Source organism: Scyliorhinus torazame, chromosome 4 (genome assembly GCF_047496885.1).
Source record: "Scyliorhinus torazame isolate Kashiwa2021f chromosome 4, sScyTor2.1, whole genome shotgun sequence".
Classification (NCBI taxonomy): domain Eukaryota; kingdom Metazoa; phylum Chordata; class Chondrichthyes; order Carcharhiniformes; family Scyliorhinidae; genus Scyliorhinus; species Scyliorhinus torazame.
This window is the reverse complement of record NC_092710.1, coordinates 314,168,476-314,191,407: the sequence shown is the minus strand read 5'-3', so window position 1 is coordinate 314,191,407 and position 22,932 is coordinate 314,168,476. Positions and strand designations below refer to the sequence as shown.

The 22,932-nt window shown below is 46.2% G+C and overlaps 1 protein-coding gene across 3 annotated transcripts in view; it reads right to left on the bottom strand.

Moving 5' to 3' along the window:
• Positions 1–22,932, bottom strand: part of tmem87b (transmembrane protein 87B) — a 109,811-nt gene that overhangs the window by 24,631 nt on the left and 62,248 nt on the right. For 2 of the 3 annotated variants that reach the window (XM_072500098.1, XM_072500096.1), the window contains 2 exons: positions 13,264–13,357; positions 11,729–11,799 (listed from right to left, as the gene is read on the bottom strand). In XM_072500098.1, coding sequence (XP_072356199.1) covers positions 11,729–11,799; positions 13,264–13,357 — 165 coding nt within the window. Of the gene's footprint in view, positions 1–1,515; positions 1,588–11,728; positions 11,800–13,263; positions 13,358–22,932 lie in introns of all 3 variants that reach the window. The other variant, XM_072500097.1, reaches the window with a different exon arrangement.

Sequence of the window (22,932 nt, the reverse complement as noted above, 5' to 3'; positions counted from 1 at the left end):
AAGAAAATATTTCAAGATTATTGAGTCAGTAGTTGACTGAGGTCAGTTCTGGACTCATTGAAGTGACCATTTTAGGATAAAGGAATAGTGTGAACTCGAAGCGTCTTCTTGAGTTTGTACCGAGATCTAGCCAATGTTTTTGTCTCGTGTAATATAGTTCATGTTTTCTTTTTTGATAAATATTTTATTTTTTGTGCTGAAAGTTCCATTAGCAGACTCCTGTAAATTTGTTCAGTAACTCCACAGTTTTTAGGAAACATGTTAGAATCTATCAAGCCAGGTTTCACTCTGGGATCTGACTTTTCGAGTATTATCAGCTGGGATTGTGACAATAGCAGCAGTGTGAAACAGCTAGCCATTTCACCCTGCTGTAATGTAGCAACAATGCAAATGATATCCTCCACTAGAATGATGCTGCTGTCAAGTGGAAAAGATGTTCTACCTATCACACAAATGAGTGGTACATGAATTTCAGTTATGGTGTGATGCTAGGTATGGAGGCCGTACGTCCCAATGACTGGTGGATCATATTAAACAGGATGTCCCTTTGGCTGTTCACAACAGGCAAAGTACTGACTGCACCCAGCCAGCCTGTGTTTGTAAAACTCAAAACTTGGTATCCAACATTAAATATGATTCCACGGTTGGACAGCACTTGCTAAACAATGCTTATTGTGCGAGGAATTACACCAACAAACAATTTAAGATTATCAATCGGGCTGACAGTTTGGCATGCTTGAAGCTACATATATTCTCCCACACAGCCCTGCCCTTTCTGGGCCGAAGGCTCATGCACTGCCCATTTTTTAACTAGACAAAAAGTTTTGGGGACAGCCATTTTCCTGGTTCATTCACCATGGCAATGCCTTGACCTGAGTCGACCTGCTGATTGAATTTAAACAAAAACTGGGCAGTTCTTTACGGCAATGCCTTTCGCAACATTATTCTTTCAAATCTGCCCTGGTGAGTACAAGATGAGTACAAGATGAAAAGCTTCAACAGCATTGCTCTTTTTCAGCAAGATGCACATTCATGCAAGGATGTCTCATCCCATTCTCTCAGCACTGCAACTATCAAAGGTCACGTACTGTCGGGCCAGAATCCTCCGTCCTCGCTAGTGGCTGAGATTTTTTGGTGCCGCTGAAAATGAATGGAGTTGTAGCAGGAATGTCAAATTTTACACCCGAGACCGAAAATCCCACCCCAAGAGTGAGATTTTAGCCTTTTAATCAGTGGCATTACTGATATCAACTTAGCCAAATTGGCACAAATGTCTAAAGAGTTGTATGAAACAAAAGAACTTCAGAACACAATTAACTTAACGTTGGAAGACTACCCTGTTTTGAGAAAAAATAATTTACACAGATGACGCTGAAGTGACTTTTACTCAGCAATCAATTTAGAAAGCAGTGAGAACAGTCTGATGTTAGTGTGAACTTTAGATTCTTAGAGTGAAAAATAGAAGCGTAAAGTTCACACATTAGACTGGAAGCAGTGATCATTATTAAAGGATATCCACCAGCACAAGCCGGAATCAAGCAAAGCCAAAGGGATAATGGCCAAAAGCTCAAAATCAGATTTCTTTCCCTAGAAAGTTAAAATGTTAAACAATTCCAGTTAGAGAAACAAGGAAAGCAACAATTTAAAGACAAAAGCAGAGGTCCACAATCAATAACAAGCCATCTGTTTGAAATGACAGATTGATAGAGAGGATTCTCTCTAATGAGACTGGTTTGCAGAGAGAAAATTTATTGTGTAACAGCAGAGCAAGCAAATAGCAGTAAACGCAGCAGGCAAACACTCCAGATGCACCATATAGTCTTTATCAAGTAGCAGGTCCTAGCCAGTGTTACCCATAAGCAAAATAACGGCTTTTATAAAGTACAGCCCACATGGTCAAGGATCAGTCCTGTCTTCAATGTGAAGTTATTTTGAATTAGGTGGTATAAATATAATCTGTCATGGACAGTAGTATATACTTTGCGAGGCTGGCCCCAACTTATTTTATTGCTCTCGTGTCTGTTTGGTCTTACTTCAGGTGACATTGCAGCTTCCTGCGAAACATCAAATTCGGAATCTACTGAAGTTAACGAAACCTTCCGCGAATCAAATGCTACAAAGCACACAGGGACTAGGTCCCTGCAGATGATACAAAGATATGCAGAGGGACAGGTAGTATTGAGGAGGCGGGGGTTACAGAAGGACTTGGACAGGCTAGGAGAGTGGGCAAAGAAGTGGCAGATGGAATACAATGTGGAAAAGTGAGAGGTTATGCACATTGGTAGGAAGAATGGAGGAATAGACTATTTTCTAAATGGGAAAAGGCTTAGGAAAGCAGAAGTACAGGGTCCTCGTGTCCGGGTTATTACAGGTGCAGGTGCTGCTTGCAGCTCAGAGAATTCCATGGGCCACGTATACATTCAGTGTGAGAGGTTGCAGTCACGATAGTTAGTTCCCTGCAGCAACTACTTCTCAAGTTTTAAAAAAAAATATATTTATTGAAGTTTTTTAACACAAATTTTCACCCTTACAAACAAAAACCCCACCCCCCCTCGTAACAAAATAGAAAGAAACCGCACATAGCAAGATATAAACATGGTAAAACGATATGTTACAGAGCTTTGTACACTGAATTCCTCCCGTCTATGCCAGTTTTCCAGATCCTTCATGTGTTCTCTTGCTCAAATACCCCCCAGGCAGACCCCCCCTTCCCCCCTTCTCCCCCCCCCCCTCCCCGGGTTACTGCTGCTGCTGACCGACCTTCATCTAACGCTCCGCGAGATAGTCTAGGAACGGTTGCCACCGCCTGCGGAACCCCTGCGCAGACCCTAAAAAAAAAAAAAAAAAAAAAAAAAAAAAAAAAAAAAAAAGGAAAGCAGAAGTACAAAGGGACAGAGTCCTCGTTCAAGATTCTCTTAAGGTTAATGTGCAGGTTCAGGTTCAGTTGGTAGTTAGGAAGGCAAGTGTAATGGTAGCATTCATGTCGAGAGGGCAATACAAGACCCCATTTGGAGTATTGTGAGCAGTTTTGGGCCCCGTATCCAAGGAAGGAAGGTCTGGCCTTCCAGAGGAGGTTCACAAGAATGAGCCTTGGAATGACGAGCTCGTCGTATGAAGAACAGTTGAGGACCCTAGGTCTGTACTCGGAGTTTAGAAGGATGTGGGGGGATTTTATTGAAACTTGCAGGATATTGAGATATAGATAGAGTGAACGTGGAGAGGATATTCCACCAGTAGGGAAAACTAGAACCCGGGGCCACAGCCTCAGACTGAAGAGGCAACCCTTTAAAACACAGATGAGGAGGAATTTCTTCAGTCAGAGGGTGGTGAATCTGTGGAACTCTTTGGCACAGAAGGCTGTGGAGGCCAAATCACTGAGTGTCTTTAAGACAGAAATAGATAGGTTCTTGATTGATAAAGGGATCAGGGGTTATGGGGAGAAGGCAGGAGAATGGGGATGAGAACATATCAGCCATGATTGAATGGCAGAGCAGACCCGATGGGCCGAGTGGCCTAATTCTGCTCCTATATTCTCCCAGTGAGCCAGAGAGAAGACAGAGCCAGGAGTGAGACACAGCAAAGAGTGAGTTTGGGAATTTGAATCGAGGTGGGAATTCAAAGCTGGGTGGGGAGGAAGTGCTTTTTATCCCTGGTAAGTGACTGGTAAGTAGTGTTTCTGTTTCTTTTCATTGGTATATTTATTTATTTTTTCTTTGTTGTTTTTTTTTGTTGAAATTGTAGTTGTTGAAGTTAACCAAAGGTTTAAGACATGGCAGGAGATCTCAGACCCGTGTCATGCTCCTCGTGTGCGATGTGGGAGCTCAGGGACACGTCCACTGTCCCTGGCTCCTTCATGTGCATGAAGTGTGTCCAGTTGCAGCTCCTGTTAGACCGCTTGACGGCTCTGGAGCTGCGGATGGACTCACTTTGGAGCATCCGCGATTCTGAGGACGTCGTGGATAGCACGTTTAGCGAGTTGGTCACACCGCAGGTGAAAGGTACTGAGGGAGATAGTAAATGGGTGACCAAAAGACAGAGCAAGAGTAGGAAGGCAGTGCAGGTGTCCTCTGCGGTCATCTCCCTGCAAAACAGATATACCGCTTTGGATACTGTTGAGGGAGATGGCTCACCAGGGGAAGGCGGCAGCAGCCAGGTTCATGGCACCGTGGCTGGCTCTGCTGCGCAGCTGGGCAGGAAGAAGAATGGCAGGGCTATAGTGATAGGGGACTCAATTGTAAGGGGAATAGACAGGCGGTTCTGCGGACGAAATCGAGACTCCAGGATGGTATGTTGCCTCCCTGGTGCAAGGGTCAAGGATGTCTCGGAGCGGCTGCAGGACATTCTGGGGGGGGGGGGGTGAACAGCCAGCTGTCGTGGTGCACATAGGCACCAACGATATAGGTAAAAAAACGGGACAAGGTCCTACAAGCTGAATTTAGGGAGCTAGGAGTTAAACTAAAAAGTAGGACCTCAAAGCAAGGAGGGGACATGAGAAGTATTTGGCAGGAAGGATCAAGGAAAACCCAAAAGCTTTCTATAGGTATGTCAGGAATAAGCGAATGACTAGGGAAAGAGTAGGACCAGTCAACGACAGGGATGGGAAATTGTGTGTGGAGTCTGAAGAGATACTAAATGAATATTTTTCGTCAGTATTCACTCAGGAAAAAGATAATGTTGTGGAGGAGAATGCTGAGACCCAGTCTATTAGAATAGATGGCATTGAGGTACGTAGGGAAGAGGTGTTGGCAATTCTGGACAGGCTGAAAATAGATAAGTCCCCGGGGCCTGATGGGATTTATCCTAGGATTCTCTGGGAAGCTAGGGAAGAGATTGCTGAGCCTTTGGCTTTGATTTTTATGTCATCATTGGCGACAAGAATAGTGCCAGAGGACTGGAGGATAGCAAATGTGGTCCCTTTGTTCAAGAAGGGGAGTAGAGACAACCCCGGCAACTATAGACCGGTGAGCCTCACGTCAGTTGTGGGTAAAGTCTTGGAGGGGATTATAAGAGACATGATTTATAATCATCTAGATAGGAATAATATGATTAGGGACAGTCAGCATGGCTTTGTGAATGGTAGGTCATGCCTCACAAACCTTATCGAGTTCTTTGAGAAGGTGACTGAACAGGTAGACGAGGGTAGAGCAGTTGATGTGGTGTACATGGATTTCAGTAAAGCGTTTGATAAGGTTCCCCACGGTAGGCTATTGCAGAAAATACAGAGGCTGGGGATTGAGGGTGATTTAGAGATGTGGATCAGAAATTGGCTAGCTGAAAGAAGACAGAGGATGGTGGTTGATGGGAAATGTTCAGAATGGAGTTCAGTTACAAGTGTCGTACCACAAGGATCTGTTTTGGGGCCGTTGCTGTTTGTCATTTGTATAAATGACCTAGAGGAGGGCGCAGAAGGGTGGGTGAGTAAATTTGCAGACGACACTAAAGTCGGTGGTGTTGTCGACAGTGCGGAAGGATGTTGCAGGTTACAGAGGGACATAGATAAGCTGCAGGGCTGGGCTGAGAGGCGGCAAATGGAGTTTAATGTAGAGAAGTGTGAGGTGATTCACTTTGGAAGGAATAACAGGAATGCGGAATATTTGGCGAATGGTAAAGTTCTTGGAAGTGTGGATGAGCAGAGGGATCTCAGTGTCCATGTACATAGATCCCTGAAAGTTGCCACCCAGGTTGATAGGGTTGTGAAGAAGGCCTATGGAGTGTTGGCCTTTATTGGTAGAGGGATTGAGTTCCGGAGTCAAGAGGTCATGTTGCAGCTGTACAAAACTCTAGTACGGCCGCATTTGGAGTATTGCGTACACTTCTGGTCACCTCATTATAGGAAGGACGTGGAGGCTTTGGAGCGGGTGCAGAGGAGATTTACCAGGATGTTGCCTGGTATGGAGGGAAAATCTTATGAGGAAAGGCTGATGGACTTGAGGTTGTTTTCCTTAGAGAGAAGAAGGCTAAGAGGAGACTTAATAGAGGCATACAAAATGATCAGGGGGTTAGATAGGGTGGACAGTGAGAGCCTTCTCCCGCGGATGGAAATGGCTGGCACAAGGGGGCATAGCCTTAAACCGAGGGGGTAATAGATATAGGACAGAGGTCAGAGGTAGGTTCTTTACGCAAAGAGTGGTGAGGCCGTGGAATGCCCTACCTGCAACAGTAGTGAACTCGCCAACATTGAGGGCATTTAAAAGTTTATTGGATAAGCATATGGATGATAATGGCATAGTGTAGGTTAGATGGCTTTTGTTTTTTCACTTCCCATGTCGGTGCAACATCGTGGGCCGAAGGGCCTGTACTGCACTGTATCGTTCTATGTTCTATGTTCTAAAGGTAGTAATCTCAGGATTGCTACCAGTGCCATGAGCTAGTCAGAGTAGGAATGTCAGGATAGAGAGGATGAATACGTGGCTCGAGAGATGGTGCAAGAGGGAGGGATTCAAATTCCTGGGACATTGGAACCGATTCTGGGGGAGGTGGGACCAGTACAAACCGGACGGTCTGCACCTGGGCAGGACTGGAACCGATGTCCTAGGGGGGCTGTTTGCTAGAGCTGTTGGGGAGAGTTTAAACTAATGTGGCAGGGGGATGGGAACCGATGCAGGAAGTTGGAAGGTAGTAAAACAGGGACAGAAATAAAAGGCAGTAAGGGGGAAAGTGTAAGGCAGAGAAGCCATAGTCAAAAATCAAAAAGGGCGACAGTACAAGGTACAGTGACTGAGGGGAGCTCAGTGAATAGGACCAGGAATACTAAAAGAAATAAAACGGGAAGTGAAAACATTAATGGTAAGCGATGCGGCAGGTTGTTACAGGAAGATGTGGGTTCGACGACAAGGAAAATTAGGAGAAAGGTTAAGAGGAAATATAACTTAGGAGAGGTTACTGATCGAGGTGTTAAGATTAAGAACAGAGGTAAAAAAGCCAACATAAGTGTACTTTACCTGAATGCTCGTAGTATTCAGAATAAGGTAAATGAGTTGATGGCGCAAATCATCGTGAATGACTATGATTTAGTGGCCATTACTGAAACATGGTTAAAGGATGGTCACGACTGGGAGTTAAATATCCGAGGGTATCAAACTTTTCGGAAGGACAGAGTGGATGGTAAGGGAGGTGGTGTAGCTCTGTTATTTAAGGATGACATCCGGGCAACAGTAAGGGATGACATCAGTGCTATGGAGGATAAGGTTGAATCCATTTGGGTGGAAATCAGGAATAGTAAGGCGAAAAAGTCACTGATAGGAGTAATCTATAGGCCACCAAATAGTAACATTATGGTGGGGCAGGCAATAAACAAAGAAATAACAGATGCATGTAGAAATGGTACAGCAGTTATCATGGGGGATTTTAATCTACATGTCGATTGGTTTAACTAGGTCGGTCAAGGCAGCCTTGAGGAGGAGTTTATAGAATGTATCCGCGATAGTTTCCTCGAACAGTATGTAATGGAACCTACGAGGGAACAAGCGGTCCTAGATCTGGTCCTGTGTAATGAGACAGGATTGATTCAGGATCTCATAGTTAGGGATCCTCTCGGAAGGAGCGATCACAATATGGTGGAATTTAAAATACAGATGGAGGGTGAGAAGGTAAAATCAAGCACTAGTGTTTTGTGCTTAAACAAAGGAGATTACAATGGGATGAGAGAAGAACTAGCTAAGGTAGACTGGGAGCAAAGACTTTATGGTGAAACAGTTGAGGAACAGTGGAGAACCTTCCAAGTGATTTTTCACAGTGCCCAGCAAAGGTTTATACCAACAAAAAGGAAGGACGGTAAAAAGAGGGAAAATCGACCGTGGATATCTAAGGAAATAAGGGAGAGTATCAAATTGAAGGAAAAAACATACAAAGTAGCAAAGATCAGTGGGAGACTAGAGGACTGGGAAATCTTTAGGGGGCAACAGAAAGCTACTAAAAAAGCTATAAAGAAGAGTAAGATAGATTATGAGAGTAAACTTGCTCAGAATATTAAAAACAGATAGTAAAGGTTTCTACAAATACATAAAACAAAAAAGAGTGGCTAAGGTAAATATTGGTCCTTTAGAGGATGAGAAGGGAGATTTAATAATGGGAGATGAGGAAATGGCTGAGGAACTGAACAGGTTTTTTGGGTCGGTCTTCACAGTGGAAGACACAAATAACATGCCAGTGACTGATGGAAATGAGGCTATGACAGGTGAGGACCTTGAGAGGATTGATATCACCAAGGAGGTAGTGATGGGCAAGCTAATGGGGCTAAAGGTAGACAAGTCTCCTGGACCTGATGGAATGCATCCCAGAGTGCTAAAAGAGATGGCTAGGGAAATTGCAAATGCACTAGTGATAATTTACCAAACTTCACTAGACTCTGGGGTGGTCCCGGCGGATTGGAAATTAGAAAACGTGACACCACTGTTTAAAAAAGGAGGTAGGCAGAAAGTGGGTAATTATAGGCCAGTGAGCTTAACTTCGGTAGTAGGGAAGATGCTGGAATCTATCATCAAGGAAGAAATAGCGAGGCATCTGGATGGAAATTGTCCCATTGGACAGACGCAGCATGGGTTCATAAAGGGCAGGTCGTGCCTAACTAATTTAGTGGAATTTTTTGAGGACATTAACAGTGCGGTAGATAACGGGGAGCCAATGGATGTGGTATATCTGGATTTCCAGAAAGCCTTTGACTAGGTGCCACACAAAAGGTTGTTGCATAAGATAAAGATGCATGGCATTAAGGGGAAAGTAGGAGCATGGATAGAGGATTGGTTAATTAATAGAAAGCAAAGAGTGGGGATTAATGGGTGTTTCTCTGGTTGGCAATCAGTAGCTAGTGGTGTCCCTCAGGGATCAGTGTTGGGCCCACAACTGTTCACAATTTACATAGATGATTTGGAGTTGGGGACCAAGGGCAATGTGTCCAAGTTTGCAGACGACACCAAGATAAGTGGTAAAGCAAAAAGTGCAGAGGATACTGGAAGTCTGCAGAGGGATTTGGACAGGCTAAGTGAATGGGCTAGGGTCTGGCAGATGGAATAAAATGTTGACAAATGTGAGGTTATCCATTTTGGTAAGAATAACGGCAAAAGGGATTATTATTTAAATCATAAAAAATTAAAACATGCTGCTGTGCAGAGAGATCTGGGTGTGCTAGTGCATGAGTCGCAGAAAGTTGGTTTTCAGGTGCAACAGGTGATTAAGAAGGCAAATGGAATTTTGTCCTTCATTGCTAGAGGGATGGAGTTTAAGACTAGGGAGGTTATGCTGCAATTGTATAAGGTGTTAGTGAGGCCACACCTGGAGTATTGTGTTCAGTTTTGGTCTCCTTACTTGAGAAAGGACGTACTGGCACTGGAGGGTGTGCAGAGGAGATTCACTAGGTTAATCCCAGAGCTGAAGGGGTTGGATTACGAGGAGAGGTTGAGTAGACTGGGACTGTACTCGTTGGAATTTAGAAGGATGAGGGGGGATCTTATAGAAACATATAAGATTATGAAGGGAATAGATAGGATAGATGCGGGCAGGTTGTTTCCACTGGCGGGTGAAAGCAGAACTAGGGGGCATAGCCTCAAAATAAGGGGAAGTAGATTTAGGACTGAGTTTAGGAGGAACTTCTTCACCCAAAGGGTTGTGAATCAATGGAATTCCTTGCCCAGTGAAGCAGTAGAGGCTCCTTCATTAAATGTTTTTAAGATAAAGATAGATAGTTTTTTGAAGAATAAAGGGATTAAGGGTTGTGGTGTTCGGGCCGGAAAGTGGAGCTGAGTCCACAAAAGATCAGCCATGATCTCATTGAATGGCGGAGCAGGCTCGAGGGGCCAGATGGCCTACTCCTGCTCCTAGTTCTTATGTTCTTATATATCTTATGGTCACCAAACTCCCAACATAAAAGATAAAACAAAACAGGAAAAGGACTATAATTCATGGCAGTATATCGTGACACCGCGATTCTTGGCCAGCATGGAGATGATTAGGCAAATTGTGCCAAAAGATCATGCTACCGTGACTTTAACCACATTTTATTGATGAAATAATCAATTTGTAAAATGTAACGATCCTCCACCCATTGCCTTGCGACAGAAAGACCATGTTTATCACATACATGCTACTGCAGTTTCATTCATGCAGGAGTTCCCTTTGCTGCACTTCAGAGGGATTTTTCTTTAAAAACAATTCTGTAGATGGACTTTGTTTTCTTTGTTGTAAAATGCATTTGCTTTCCATAGAAGTCCTGGCCCACCCCCAATTTATTGCCCAACATGGAAGTTACTCAAGTTGCATACGTTGATGCTGTATTTATCTCAGTGTACAATTACATCATTAGAATAATTCACATTTCTAATATTCAAACTCAGTATTTCAGTCTAAATTCTATTCAAATATTTTTTTTAAAATTGGTAAGTGAATCTCATACAGGGTGGAATTCTTCGCAAATAGGAGTTAACAAATATAGCCTCCCCCATGGCTGAACCTCATTGAGGCCATCTTTGTGAGCAATAGCGTTCAGACTTTCTTCAAACTAACAAACATACTGGACTGGTGATTATTGTGAGAGAAAATAAACATGATCACAAGGTATATAAAGGTAGTTATGTCGTGAGAACAATTGTCCTTTGTGACAAAACAAACTAATACCAGCAAACACAGCACCGCTTTCATTTAGTTTCAGGCATGAAGTGTTTGGCTCACACATACCAAGGTGATAAGTTTCAGGGAAGGCATTTTCATATCATAAATTTACAGTGTTTAAATGGTTGGTTCAAAAATGTGACACTAATACTTAACAGAGGTTGGTTGTTGTTTACAATGGGGCTTGGACAAGAATGAGGCTCAGAGACATGCTGCATAAAGACAAGCTTAAGAATCCAAAAAGTAGCCTTCCGAGGCCCATCCCTAATTGCCCTTGAATTGGTGGTTACGAGTCACATTCTTGTGCAGTAAATTCTTTTGCAACATTTTTGATACAATGCAATAGTTTGCAAGGCCATTTCAGACGATAGTTAGGAGTCAAAGTCTTGTGGGTCTGGAGTCACATATAGGCCAGACAAGACAAGAACAGCAGACATCCTTCCTTAAAGGACATTGGTTAATTGTTAATTTTACAACAATATACTAGCTTTTCAATTCAAGATTTATTTAATTAACTGAATTCAAATTCACAAACTATCATTGTGGGATTGAACCTCACAAACCCGCCCGATTGATTAGTCCAGGCCTCTGGAATGCTAGTCCACCAACAGAACAACTGTGCTCCTGCATTCAATAAACTCCAGCACAGCAACAGGAATCAAGGACAAGTGCTACTGGTTGCCTGGAATTCATAGAAACTAACAGAAAGACAGGGAATAATTCTATCACTGTACAAAATTACTTTTTTCTAAAATAAAAATAATAACCTTTTTATTGTCACAAGTATGAAGTTACTGTGAAAAGCCCCTAGTTGCCACATTCCGCCGCCTGTTCAGGTAAGCTGGTACGGGAATTGAACCCGCGCTGCTGGCATTGTTCTGCATTACAAGCCAGCTGTTTAGCCCACTGTGCTAAACCAGCCCCATGCACTTAGGCTCAAACTTTCAGCAGGGGCACTCAACTTGCAATATTGGATCAGCTGACCATCATAGCCACTTCCTTTCAATCTGATATTCTCCATTTTGCACTGATATGGAATCTGAAAGCTCTGCCAATAATCTCTTATATAGAAGCAATTCATTTCAAGATCAATATTACAGATCACAGGAAACTCGAGAAGGATATGAACCACACAAAACAGGAGTCAATTAATGCTAAAACTATGTCAGCCACCAAGACTGGCACACTTCTTCGATCCTGCAGTATTAAAGAAAGTAAACGTTAGATTTTCTTAGAATTGGTTTCAATACGATAAAAATAAGTAAGTGTAAATGTTGGATTACTTTTCATAGAAAATGGAATTAAAGTTCAGAATTAGATGATAGTGGAAAGGATAATATTCCCTGTTAAAATAGAATCCCTACAGTGCAGAAGGAGGCCATTCAGCCATCGAGTCTGTACCAACCCTTCAAATGAGCGCTTCACCCATACCCACTCCCCCCCCCCCCCCATATTCCCAAGCTGCACATCTCTGGACACTAAGGGACAATTAATTTATCATGGTCAATCCACCTAACCTGCACATCTTTGGACTGAGGGAGGAAACCGGAGCACCCGGAGGAAACCCATACAGGCACAGGGTGAATGTAGAAACTCCACACAGATAGTGGCCAAAGCCGGAATTGAGTCCGGGATTCCTGGCACAGTACTAACCACTATACCACCATGCCGCCCTTGAATAAAGACAAAAATTAAACTCTGACCATAATTAAGCAGATAAACAATGATACCCAAGGATATAGGAACTTTAACAATCAAGCCCCCCTCCCCAAGTGCTGTACCATGGAGCAATGCAATACAATTTGGGTCATCCTAACACTCCAAGTTCTTGATCACAGGTGCAGCATTAGGAGGGGAAGTGAAAATATCAGAAGGTGCGAAATGCCATCAGGCTTACCCATCCAATAAACCTGCACATCCCCATGACAGCCTCCAAGAGTTTAAATAATTCCAGTATTTTCACACCTACTCAAATCTACCCTTTCTATTCCAATTACTACCTCCTATACCTCGGAGAGATCATTTTTCAAGTTGCTGACTTTCCAAATTAAAAGCGAAATTCTACTAATTTTTCGTCATAATTTGGTCCCCTGAGGATAGGGGTCAGTCTTGTTGGCTCTTTCCAATCTCTTCTTGGTTTTGAATGCCTCTTGTGTCTTAGTGACTAGAACTGGATTCAGTATGAAACATGCAACCCGACTAGATAACTAGGCGGTTTGCTTCCTCTGGTTTGTGCTCTACAGGTTTGGTTGTATAGTTCAGCATTGTATTTTTCTTTTTGCTTGTGGCTCAGTAGTCACTGAATGTGTATAGTATAAATTTTCAGAAAAATCCAGCATTTTTGAACTGCATAAAATGAACTGAAATATTCCTCACATTAATAAAACCAAAAAGGACCACCTAGAATAAAAATATAAGTGGCATGTTAACAGTACTTGCATACAATCCAGGAGGCTATAACTGATTGATACCTTTTGCCTTATACTTCAACTCAACCTATTGTTTGGCACATTTATAATGAGAAAAAAGGCAGTTGAAAGAACGTGTGGGTGAATCACAATCTGTATAAGCAGTTCTCTATTTTGCTGAATTTAGGAGTGCGAGGCAGTGAAAAAAACAAAAATTCTCCATTTTAAATAAGCAATAATTGGTTCGCTTTACCCCTGTAATTCTCAATACTCCTTCGACAGCTGCAAAAACCAGGTAGAGTGCTCCCAAACCAATAACCCTGTGCATTACTGTGCCCAGTCGAGGTCTGTATAAATATATAAATAACACAACAGGTAAGAGAAAAACATCAAATTGACTTCGAAAAATTAACCTTTTTGGCCATTAAGGAACAGGAGTGGGTCATTTTGACTTTCGAGTGTGTTCAGCCATCATTCAGTGAGCTCCTGGCTGTCCTGCAACCCAACTCTATGTACCCATCTTTGTCTTCATCCCTTAATTTTAAGACAAAGATTGATAGACTTTTGTTAGCTAAAAATTTTAACAACTGATCTAGCATCAATTACCATTTGTGGAAAAGAGTTCAAAACTTCTATCACCATTTGAGTGAAAATTTGTTTCCCGATTTCACTTTTGAAAGGTCTGGCTCTAATATTTTGGCTACGCTCCCAGTCATAAACTCTGCAACTAGTGAAATAAATTCTACCTATCTACGCTATATGTTCCCCCAAAATTTGATTAAATCATCCCTCTACTGTCTAAATTTCAGAGAATACAATGCTAGTTTGTTTAATTACTCTTTGTAATAGGCGGCACGGTAGCACAGTGGTTAGCACTGTTGCTTCACAGCACCAGCGACCTGGGTTTGAGTCCCGGCTTGGGTCACTGTCTGTGCGGAGTCTGCACGTTCTCCCAGTGTCTGCGTGGGTTTCCTCCGGGTGCTCCAGATTCCTCCCGCAAATCCCGAAAGACATGCTTGTTGGGTGAATTGGACATTCTAAATTCTCCCTCCGTGTACCCGAACAGGCGCCGGAATGTGGCGACTAGATTTTCACAGTAACTTTATTGCAGTGTTAATGTAAGCCTCCTTGTTGACACTAATAAAGATAATTATTTATTATCAGCTAGTTGTTCTTGAATGCTTGGACAATTTGTTAATTACAATTTCAAACAAAACATGAATACACCATTGTTTAAACTTCTGATCCATCATCTTATGTAGATGGAAGGATGCAGATGATGGGAACTTCTTGGGGCACTCTACAGGAGGGGCATGAAAGGGCATTAGGAATGGGCATTAAAGGATATCAAACTCAACTTTAGGAGGGATTTGGAGGTCAGGAAAGGTAGCGAGGCAAGGTGGGGCTTTTCAGAGAAAGCAGTTGAGGGGCAGTAAAAACAAAAACAGTGGCCGGGATTCTCCCCTACCCGGCTGGGCGGGGGGAATCCGGCGTAATGGAGTGGAATTCTCCGCACCTTTAGGGACCAAGCCCTCACCTTGAGGGGCTAGGCCCACGCCGGAGTGATTTCCGCCCCGCCGGCTGGCGGGAAAGGCCCTTGGCGCCACGCCAGCCGGCACCGAAAGGACTTCGCCGGGCACTTCCGGTTGCGGCGATGCACTGCTGAGCCGCACGTTTCGGCAGCTCCCGTTCTAAAGGACCTTTTGGCTCTTTTCGGGAGCCCCAACGGAATTTTTTTTAGACCAAGCCCAGTGTGGGGTGACGAAGGAAGATCTCTCCCCCCCGGCAGAGAAGAGAAGGGAGAAGCAAGATGGCGGCGGATGGAGCCCAGACGGCATGGGGCCCGGACCAGCAGGAATTCCTCCGACGATGTGTGGAGGAACTTAAGAAAGAGGGGCTGGCGCCGATGTTATTGGCAATCGAGGGACTGAAGGAAACACAAAAGGTCCAGGCGATAGAGCTCTGTGGAGTGAAGGCAAAGGCAGCCGAGAATGAGGATAAGATAGTGGTGAGATTCCACTATCCAAGGGCGATAGTGGTGAGATTCCACCGCTTCATGGACAGAGGCGGTCCTGAGCTGGGCCAAGAAGGTACGGAGTAGCAAGTGGGAGAATGCGGTGATACGAGTGTTTCAGGACTGGAGTGCGGAGGTGGCGAGAAGGAGAGCGAGTTTTAATCGGGTTAAGGCGGTGCTTCACAGGAAGAAAATAAAATTTGGGATGCTGCAGCTGGCGCGATTGTGGGTCACGCATCAGGGCAAGCACTACTACTTTGAAATGGCAGATGAGGCATGGACCTTCATTCAAGAAGAGAAACTGGACTAGATCTGAGAGTTTGATGTTGGGGGGAAAGTAACGAGGTGGTGGTACAGGAATGTAAAGTGGGGAAAGGGGAGGGTTATTATACAGCAATGTTGGATGGGGAATTTCTCTCCCCCTGATGGGGGGACACGAAGAAATGTGGGCGCCAGTGGGAAAAAGGGACAGAGAGGGGGAGGGGAATGAGGGAGCCTCGCCACAGGGGGCGGGGCCGATAGGAAAGCACAGGGTTTTTTCCCGCGCTATGGAGATGATGGCGGGAAGATAGGCGCAGGAAGGAAGAGAGCCCCACACGCAGGGAGGTCAAAGAGAGAACGGGGGAAGCCAGGGTCAGCTAGAGTTAGCTGACTTTTGGAAGCATTATGGGGGGAGTAACCATGCTAGAGGGGGAATCTAGCGGGGGGGGGGGGGCGACGGACACTAACTGGGTTGCTGCTGATGAGTGCAAGGGGGAGCTGGCAAGAGAAGAGGTGGTCGGGACGGGAAGGCGCCGCCTGGGGTACAGATGGGTGCGCGGGACCTGGACGGGGGGGGGGGGGAATGGCCCAGAAAAAGGCGATGGCTAGTCGGCGGCGGGGGGGGGGGGGGGGGGGGGGGGGGCGAGCGGCCCCCCAATCCGGCTGATCACGTGGCATGTGAGAGGCCTAAATGGGCCAATTAAGAGGGCCCGGGTGTTCACGCTCTTAAAAAGACTGAAGGCGGACGTAGTCATGCTCCAGGAGACGCACCTGAAGGTGGCGGATCATGTTAGGTTAAGAAAAGGATGGGTGGGACAGGTATTCCACTCAGGGTTGGACGCGAAAAACAGGGGGGTGGCGATACTCGTGGGGAAACGGGTATTGTTCGAGGCTAAGAATAGAGTGGTGGATAACGGGGGCAGATATGTGATGGTGAGTGGTAGATTGCAGGGAGAGGCGGTCGTGCTGGTGAATGTATATGCCCCGAACTGGGATGACGCGGAATTCATGAAGCAGATGCTGGGACGTATCTCGGACCTGGAGGTGGGAAGCTTGGTAATGGGGGGGGGGGGACTTCAACACTGTGCTGGATCCAGGGCTAGACCGGTCTAGATCCAGGACCGTGAGAAGGCCGGCAGCGGCCAAGGTGCTTAGGGGATTTATGGAACAAATGGGAGGAGTGGATCCGTGGAGGTTTGCCAGGCCGTTGGCTAAAGAGTTTTCCTTTTTCTCCCACGTCCACAAGGTATATTCCCGAATAGACTTCTTTGTTATGAGTAGAGCACTGATCTCGAACGTGGCAGGAACGGAGTATTCGGCCATAGCCGTTTCAGACCACGCCCCGCATTGGGTGGATCTGGAACTAGGAGAGGAGAGGGAGTACCGCCCACTCTGGCGACTGGATGTGCGACTACTGGCGGATGAGGGGGTCTGTGGAAGGGTGCGGGGATGTATTGAGAGATACCTGGAGGTCAATGACGATGGTGAGGTTCAGGTGGGGGTAGTATGGGAAGCGCTGAAGGCGGTGGTTAGAGGAGAGCTGATCTCCATTAGAGCCCACAAGGAGAAACAAGAGGGCAAAGAGAGGGAGATTAGTGGGGGAGATTTTGAGGGTGGATAAAAGATATGCGGAGGCCCCAGACGAAGGACTATATAGAGAAAGGCGAAGACTTCAGACGGAGTTTGACCTGCTGACCACAGGAAAGGCAGAGGCACAGTGGAGGAAGGCACAGGGGATGCGATATGAGTTTGGGGAAAAGGCGAGCCGGCTGCTGGCCCACCAACTTCCTAAGAGGATAGCGGCGAGAGAGATTGGGGGAGTTAGGGACGAAACGGGAACTATGGAGCAGAGAGCAGGGAAGGTAAATGAGGTGTTCAAGACCTTTTATGAGAGGCTATATAAGTCCCAACCCCCGGGGGGAAAAGAGGGAATGCTACATTTTCTGGACCAACTAAGGTTCCCGAGGGTGGAGGAGCAGGAGGTGGCAGGTCTGGGGGCACCAATCGAGGTGGACGAGGTGACTAAGGGACTGGGGAACATGCAGGCAGGGAAGGCCCCGGGACCAGACGGGTTTCCGGTGGAATTCTACAGGAAATATGTGGACCTGTCGGCCCCGCTGCTGGCAAGAACCTTTAACGAGGCCAGGGAAGGTGGGATACTACCCCCGACAATGTCGGAGGCGACGATATCATTAATTCTGAAGCGGGATAAAGATCCGCTGCAATGCGGGTCATACAGGCCTATCTCACTCCTAAATGTAGATGCCAAATTGCTGGCAAAAGTGCTGGCGACAAGGATAGAGGATTGCGTCCCGGGGGTGGTGCATGAAGACCAGACAGGGTTTGTAAAGGGGAGACAACTGAATGTTAACGTTCGACGGCTGCTGGGGGTGATGATGACGCCCCCACCGGAGGGGGAGGCAGAGATAGTGGCGGCGATGGATGCGGAGAAGGCATTCGATAGGGTGGAGTGGGACTATTTGTGGGAGGTGCTGAGGAGGTTTGGGTTCGGGGAGGGGTTTGTTAGATGGGTCAGACTCCGAAATGGGGCCCCAGTGGCAAGTGTAGTCACAAACCGGCAAAGATCGGGGTATTTTCGGCTACACAGGGGAACAAGACAGGGGTGTCCCCTGTCCCCGTTACTGTTCGCGTTGGCAATTGAACCACTGGCCATAGCGTTGAGGGACTCTAAGAAGTGGAGGGGGTGGTTAGAGGTGGAGAGAAGTATCGAGTGTCACTCTACGCTGATGACTTACTGCTATACGTTGCGGACCCTGTAGAGGGGATGCCAGAGGTTTCTCGGGAAACAGGCTAAAAATGGGGAAGAGCGAGCTTTTTGTAATACATCCTGGAGACCAGGGAAGAGGAATAGACGCACTGCCGTTAAGGAGAGTGGAAAGGAGCTTCCGATATCTGGGGATCCAGGTAGACAGGAACTGGGGAACTCTACACAGATTTAATCTGACGCGACTGGTGGAGCAGATGGAGGAGGACTTCAAGAGGTGGGATATGTTGCCACTCTCATTGGGGGGCAGAGTGCAGGCGGTAAAAATGATGGTCCTCCCGAGGTTTCTTTTCGTGTTTCAGTGTCTCCCCATTCTGATCACAAAGGGCTTTTTCAAAAAAATAGACAGGAGCATTATGAGCTTTGTGTGGGCAGGGAAGACCCCGAGGGTAAAGAGGGGGTTCCTGCAGCGCAGTAGGGATAGAGGGGGACAGGCGCTGCCAAGCCTGAACGACTACTACTGGGCCGCCAATGTGGCGGTGGTTTGTAAGTGGATGAGGGAGGGAGAGGGGGCGGCGTGGAAGAGGCTGGAGATGGCGTCCTGTAAAGGAACGAGCCTAAAGGCGCTGGTGACGGCGCCGCTGCCGTTCTCCCCGAAAAGGTATACCACAAACCCAGTGGTGGTGGCAACCTTGAGGATCTGGGGGCAGTGGAGGCGACACAGGGGGGTGACGGGTACCTCGGTGTGGTCCCCGATTAGGAATAACCACAGGTTTGTCCCAGGAAGGATGGACGGGGGGTTCCAGTGTTGGCAACGAGTAGGAATTAGGAAACTGAGGGACCTGTTTATAGATGGGACGTTTGCAAGTCTGGGAGCGCTGGAGGAAAAATATGAGTTGCCCCCGGGGAATATCTTCAGATATATGCAAGTGAGGGCGTTTACGAGGCAACAGGTGAGGGAATTTCCACTGCTCCCAACACAGGGGATCCAAGATAAAGTCATTTCCGGGGTATGGGTCAGAGAGGGCAAAGTGTCCGAAATATATCAGGAGATGAGAGACGAGGGTGAGGCGATGATAAAGGAGCTGAAGGAAAATGGGAAGAAGAGCTGGGGGAGGAGATTGTGGAGGGGCTATGGGCTGATGCCCTAAGCAGGGTGAATTCCTCGTCTTCGTGTGCCAGGCTTAGCCTGATTCAATTTAAGGTTCTACACAGAGCACATATGACGGGAGCAAGACTGAGCAGGTTCTTCGGAATGGAGGACAGGTGTGGGAGGTGCTCGGGAAGCCCGGCGAACCACACACACATGCTCTGGTCATGTCCGGCATTGGATGAGTACTGGGGGGGCGTGACAAGGGTAATCTCAAAGGTGGTGAAGGTCCGGGTCAAGCCAGGCTAGGGGTTAGCGATATTTGGGGTAGCAGAAGAGCCAGGAGTGCAGGAGGCGAAAGAGGCCGATATTCTGGCCTTTGCGTCCCTAGTAGCCCGGCGTAGGATTTTACTCATGTAGAAGGAAGCGAAACCCCCCGGCATGGAGGCCTGGATAAACGACATGGCAGGGTTCATAAAGCTGGAACGAATAAAATTTGCGTTGAGAGGATCGGCTCAGGGGTTCTCCAGGCGGTGGCAACCGTTCCTTGACTATCTCGCAGAACGTTAAGGGAAGATAGAGTGACAGCAGCAGCAACCCGGGGGGGGGCACTATTTTTTGTTATTTTGTTAGTTCACTATATTATTTAAATAATGTTATTTACTAGTTATTGTATTATTTTTATGTTGATTTGTAAAAACGGAAAAATTTTGTTTGAAAAATTTAATAAAATATATATTTTTAAAAATGACTTTGCCGGGCGACGCATGAGCGGGAGGGACAGCGGACGCTCACGGCATCCCCGCACATGCGCAGGGGAGGGGGTCTCTTCCGCCTCCGCCATAGTGAAGACCATGGCGAAGGCGGAAGAAAGAGTGCCCCCACGACACCTGCCCGCCCGCCGATCGGTGGGCCCCGATCACGGGCCAGGCCACCGTGGGGGCACCCCCGGGGCCAGATCGCCCCGCCCCCCCCCCCCCCCCCCCCCCAAAGGACCCCGGAGCCCGCCCGCGTCGTCTGTTCCCGCCGGTAAGGTAGGTGGTTCAATCCATGCCGGCTGGCGAGGGTTGACAGCGGCGGGACTTCGGCCCATTGCAGGCCGGAGAATCGCCGGGGGGAGCCCGCCGACTGGCGCGGCGCGATTCCCGCCCCCGCCGATTCTCTGGTAGCGGAGAATTCGGGACGCGGTGGGGGCAAGATTCACGCCAGCCCCCGCCGATTCTCTGACCCGGCCGGGGGGTGGGGGGTCGGTGGTATTCCAGACTGAGAGGGATGGAAATAAAACACATGGCAAGAGAACATTTCTAAAATTGAACAGAATGAGGCTATGGCAAAATATGTAGTTTCAAATAAATTTGATGGGGCATAAGGAGCCAATGTATTTGGGCAACAAATGGATGCACAGGGCATGATTTATTTTTCTTTATTTATTCACAGGATGTTGGCGTCACTGGCTAGGCCAGCATTTATTGCCAATTATTAATTGCCTCGAAGGTGATGGTGAACTGCCTTCTTGAACCGTTGCTATCCATATGGTATAGGCACACACACTGTTAGGAAGGGAGATTGCGATTTTGATCCAGTATCAATTAAGGAACAGTGATATAGTTCCAAGTCAGGTGTATGGTTCTGAGGGGAACCTGCAGGTGGTAATGTTCCCATGCATCTGCTGCTCTTGTTTCGGGTATGAAAGGGGTTGTCAACGGAGCCTTGGTGAGCTGGTCCACACTGTGGCGGAGGGAGTAAACGTTTAAGGTGGAGGATGGGGTGCCAATCAACTAGGCTGCTTTGTTCTGGATGGTGTCGAGCTTTGAGAGTGTTCTTAGAGCTGCACATCCAGATAATTGGATAATATTTCAATCATCCACAAAAGTCCCAGCCCCTGACATGCTCTTGTTTCTGGCTAATGGTAACCCCTAGGATGTTAATAATGTAGGATTCATCCATGGTACTGCCATTGAATGTCAAAGGAAGACAGTCTGGATGAGAGTTTTCAATAACAAATATAAATAGCTGGTGTCCTGGAGGTGGACGGTGCCACTGTTAAAAATGGACAAATGGGCCAACAGCTCATCCCACAGTTAAATGAAGTGCCAAAAATGCATACCGATAAATTCAACCCAAATGGGCAGAAGGTACATTAATGCTTTTGGATCTAGGATACCCTGGTTCTGGCAAGAGCTGAACAAGATCTACTTCCGCCACGCTAGTGTAAATTTTCTTCATTTTCTCCAAATACGATGCACATGGCATTGATGGAAATTGTTAAGTGTCTTGTTGTACTGAAATGTGGTAATTTGCTGTATGTGTACACAAATAGTAGAGTTTGAATACCAAGCCATGGGATTTGACCAAATAAAAATTGATTTTCCGGCACTAAATGAGGTTCAAATATTTTCTCCCTCCGTATATAATCCAAGCGCAGAGAGACAGGAGCCTCCCTTATCACTCAAACGATCAGGTGTGTGAAAGTGGTCCCAAATAAAACTTTTCTCTTAATGAGACTTCTTATCTGCGGAGGATTAAGGTGGTAGGAATGAACCATTAGTTTACCAATTTCACTGAACTCGTTATGCTGCACCAATTCTCTCATTTGTGTCCTAAATTAAATGTTTATATGATGTGCTGCTGTGCATGTCAGAACACGAAGGCAGTAATGGATTAATAGCTTGACTGGATTTGATCCCCTGAGGTGTTGAGAGTTGTCATTAGATGTTGTTGCTCAATTCCCAACAGGCTGGGAACTTAAACAGCCCTAGGGGATCAGGTTTCCTGGCAATCATCAGGTGTCTACCCCACAGCATTAAAGGTCCAGGGAGAAAAACACATGTTTAAACTAGCCCAGAAATTATGAATTAAAATTTTATCAAGTTATGCTCCATAAACATCCCAACTTCCTGCCCCACAACGTTTCTACTTAATTGCACAAAGTTGATGTTTCTCCTGGGTTATGCCAGAATAGCAGCAGCAACAATGTTCATTTACTTGGCATCTTTGAAGGGAGGCACTTATTGGTCAACGGTCAAAAAGCTAGACTTTGAAATTCCCCTCTTCTTTCTCTTTCAAACAATAAGACCTCGGCCACTAATGCTTCCATTACTAATGTTACAACAAAGGAAATAGAAGACATGATTACAGAGTCAATGAGGTGAAGTATTAGGGTAGAATTGGGGGCAGGGGCATAAGTCTGGATGGGAGATTGGAAAAAGACCATGGAGAAAGACCATGGGAGAATAGCCATGTTGCAACTCACACAAGAATTAGAGTATTGACACCCAGCGGCCTGTGAAACTACTGGTATTTATCACTGGGTGCTGCATAAGGGCAGTGTTTGCTTCTCGAGGAAGTTGAGCTGGCTGGCGACTGCCAGGATTCCATCAATTCAATTCCATATCATTTTTTAAAAAAATTTTAAACAGTTCCTTATGCCAATTATTTTATCTCAAACAATAGTGATGTTCAATTTTTTCAAAAAAAATTTGCGTGGCCAATCCACCTAGCCTGCACTTCTTTGGGTTGTGGGGGCGAAACCCACGCAAACACGGGGAGAATGTGCAAACTTCACACGGACAGTGACCCAGAGCCGGGATTGAACCTGGGTCCTCAGCGCCATGAGGCAGCAGCGCTAACCCACTGCGCCACCATGTCGCCCTATTTATGGTGGATCTTTAAGTGAGACACTAGTAGCTGTGCATTTAGGTTCTATAATAATAATAATAATCGCTTATTGTCACAAGTAGGCCTCAATGAAGTTACTGTGAAAAGCTCCTAGTCGCCACATTCCGCTGGTAAGAGAATTGAAACCGCACTGCTGGTCTTGTTCTGCATTACA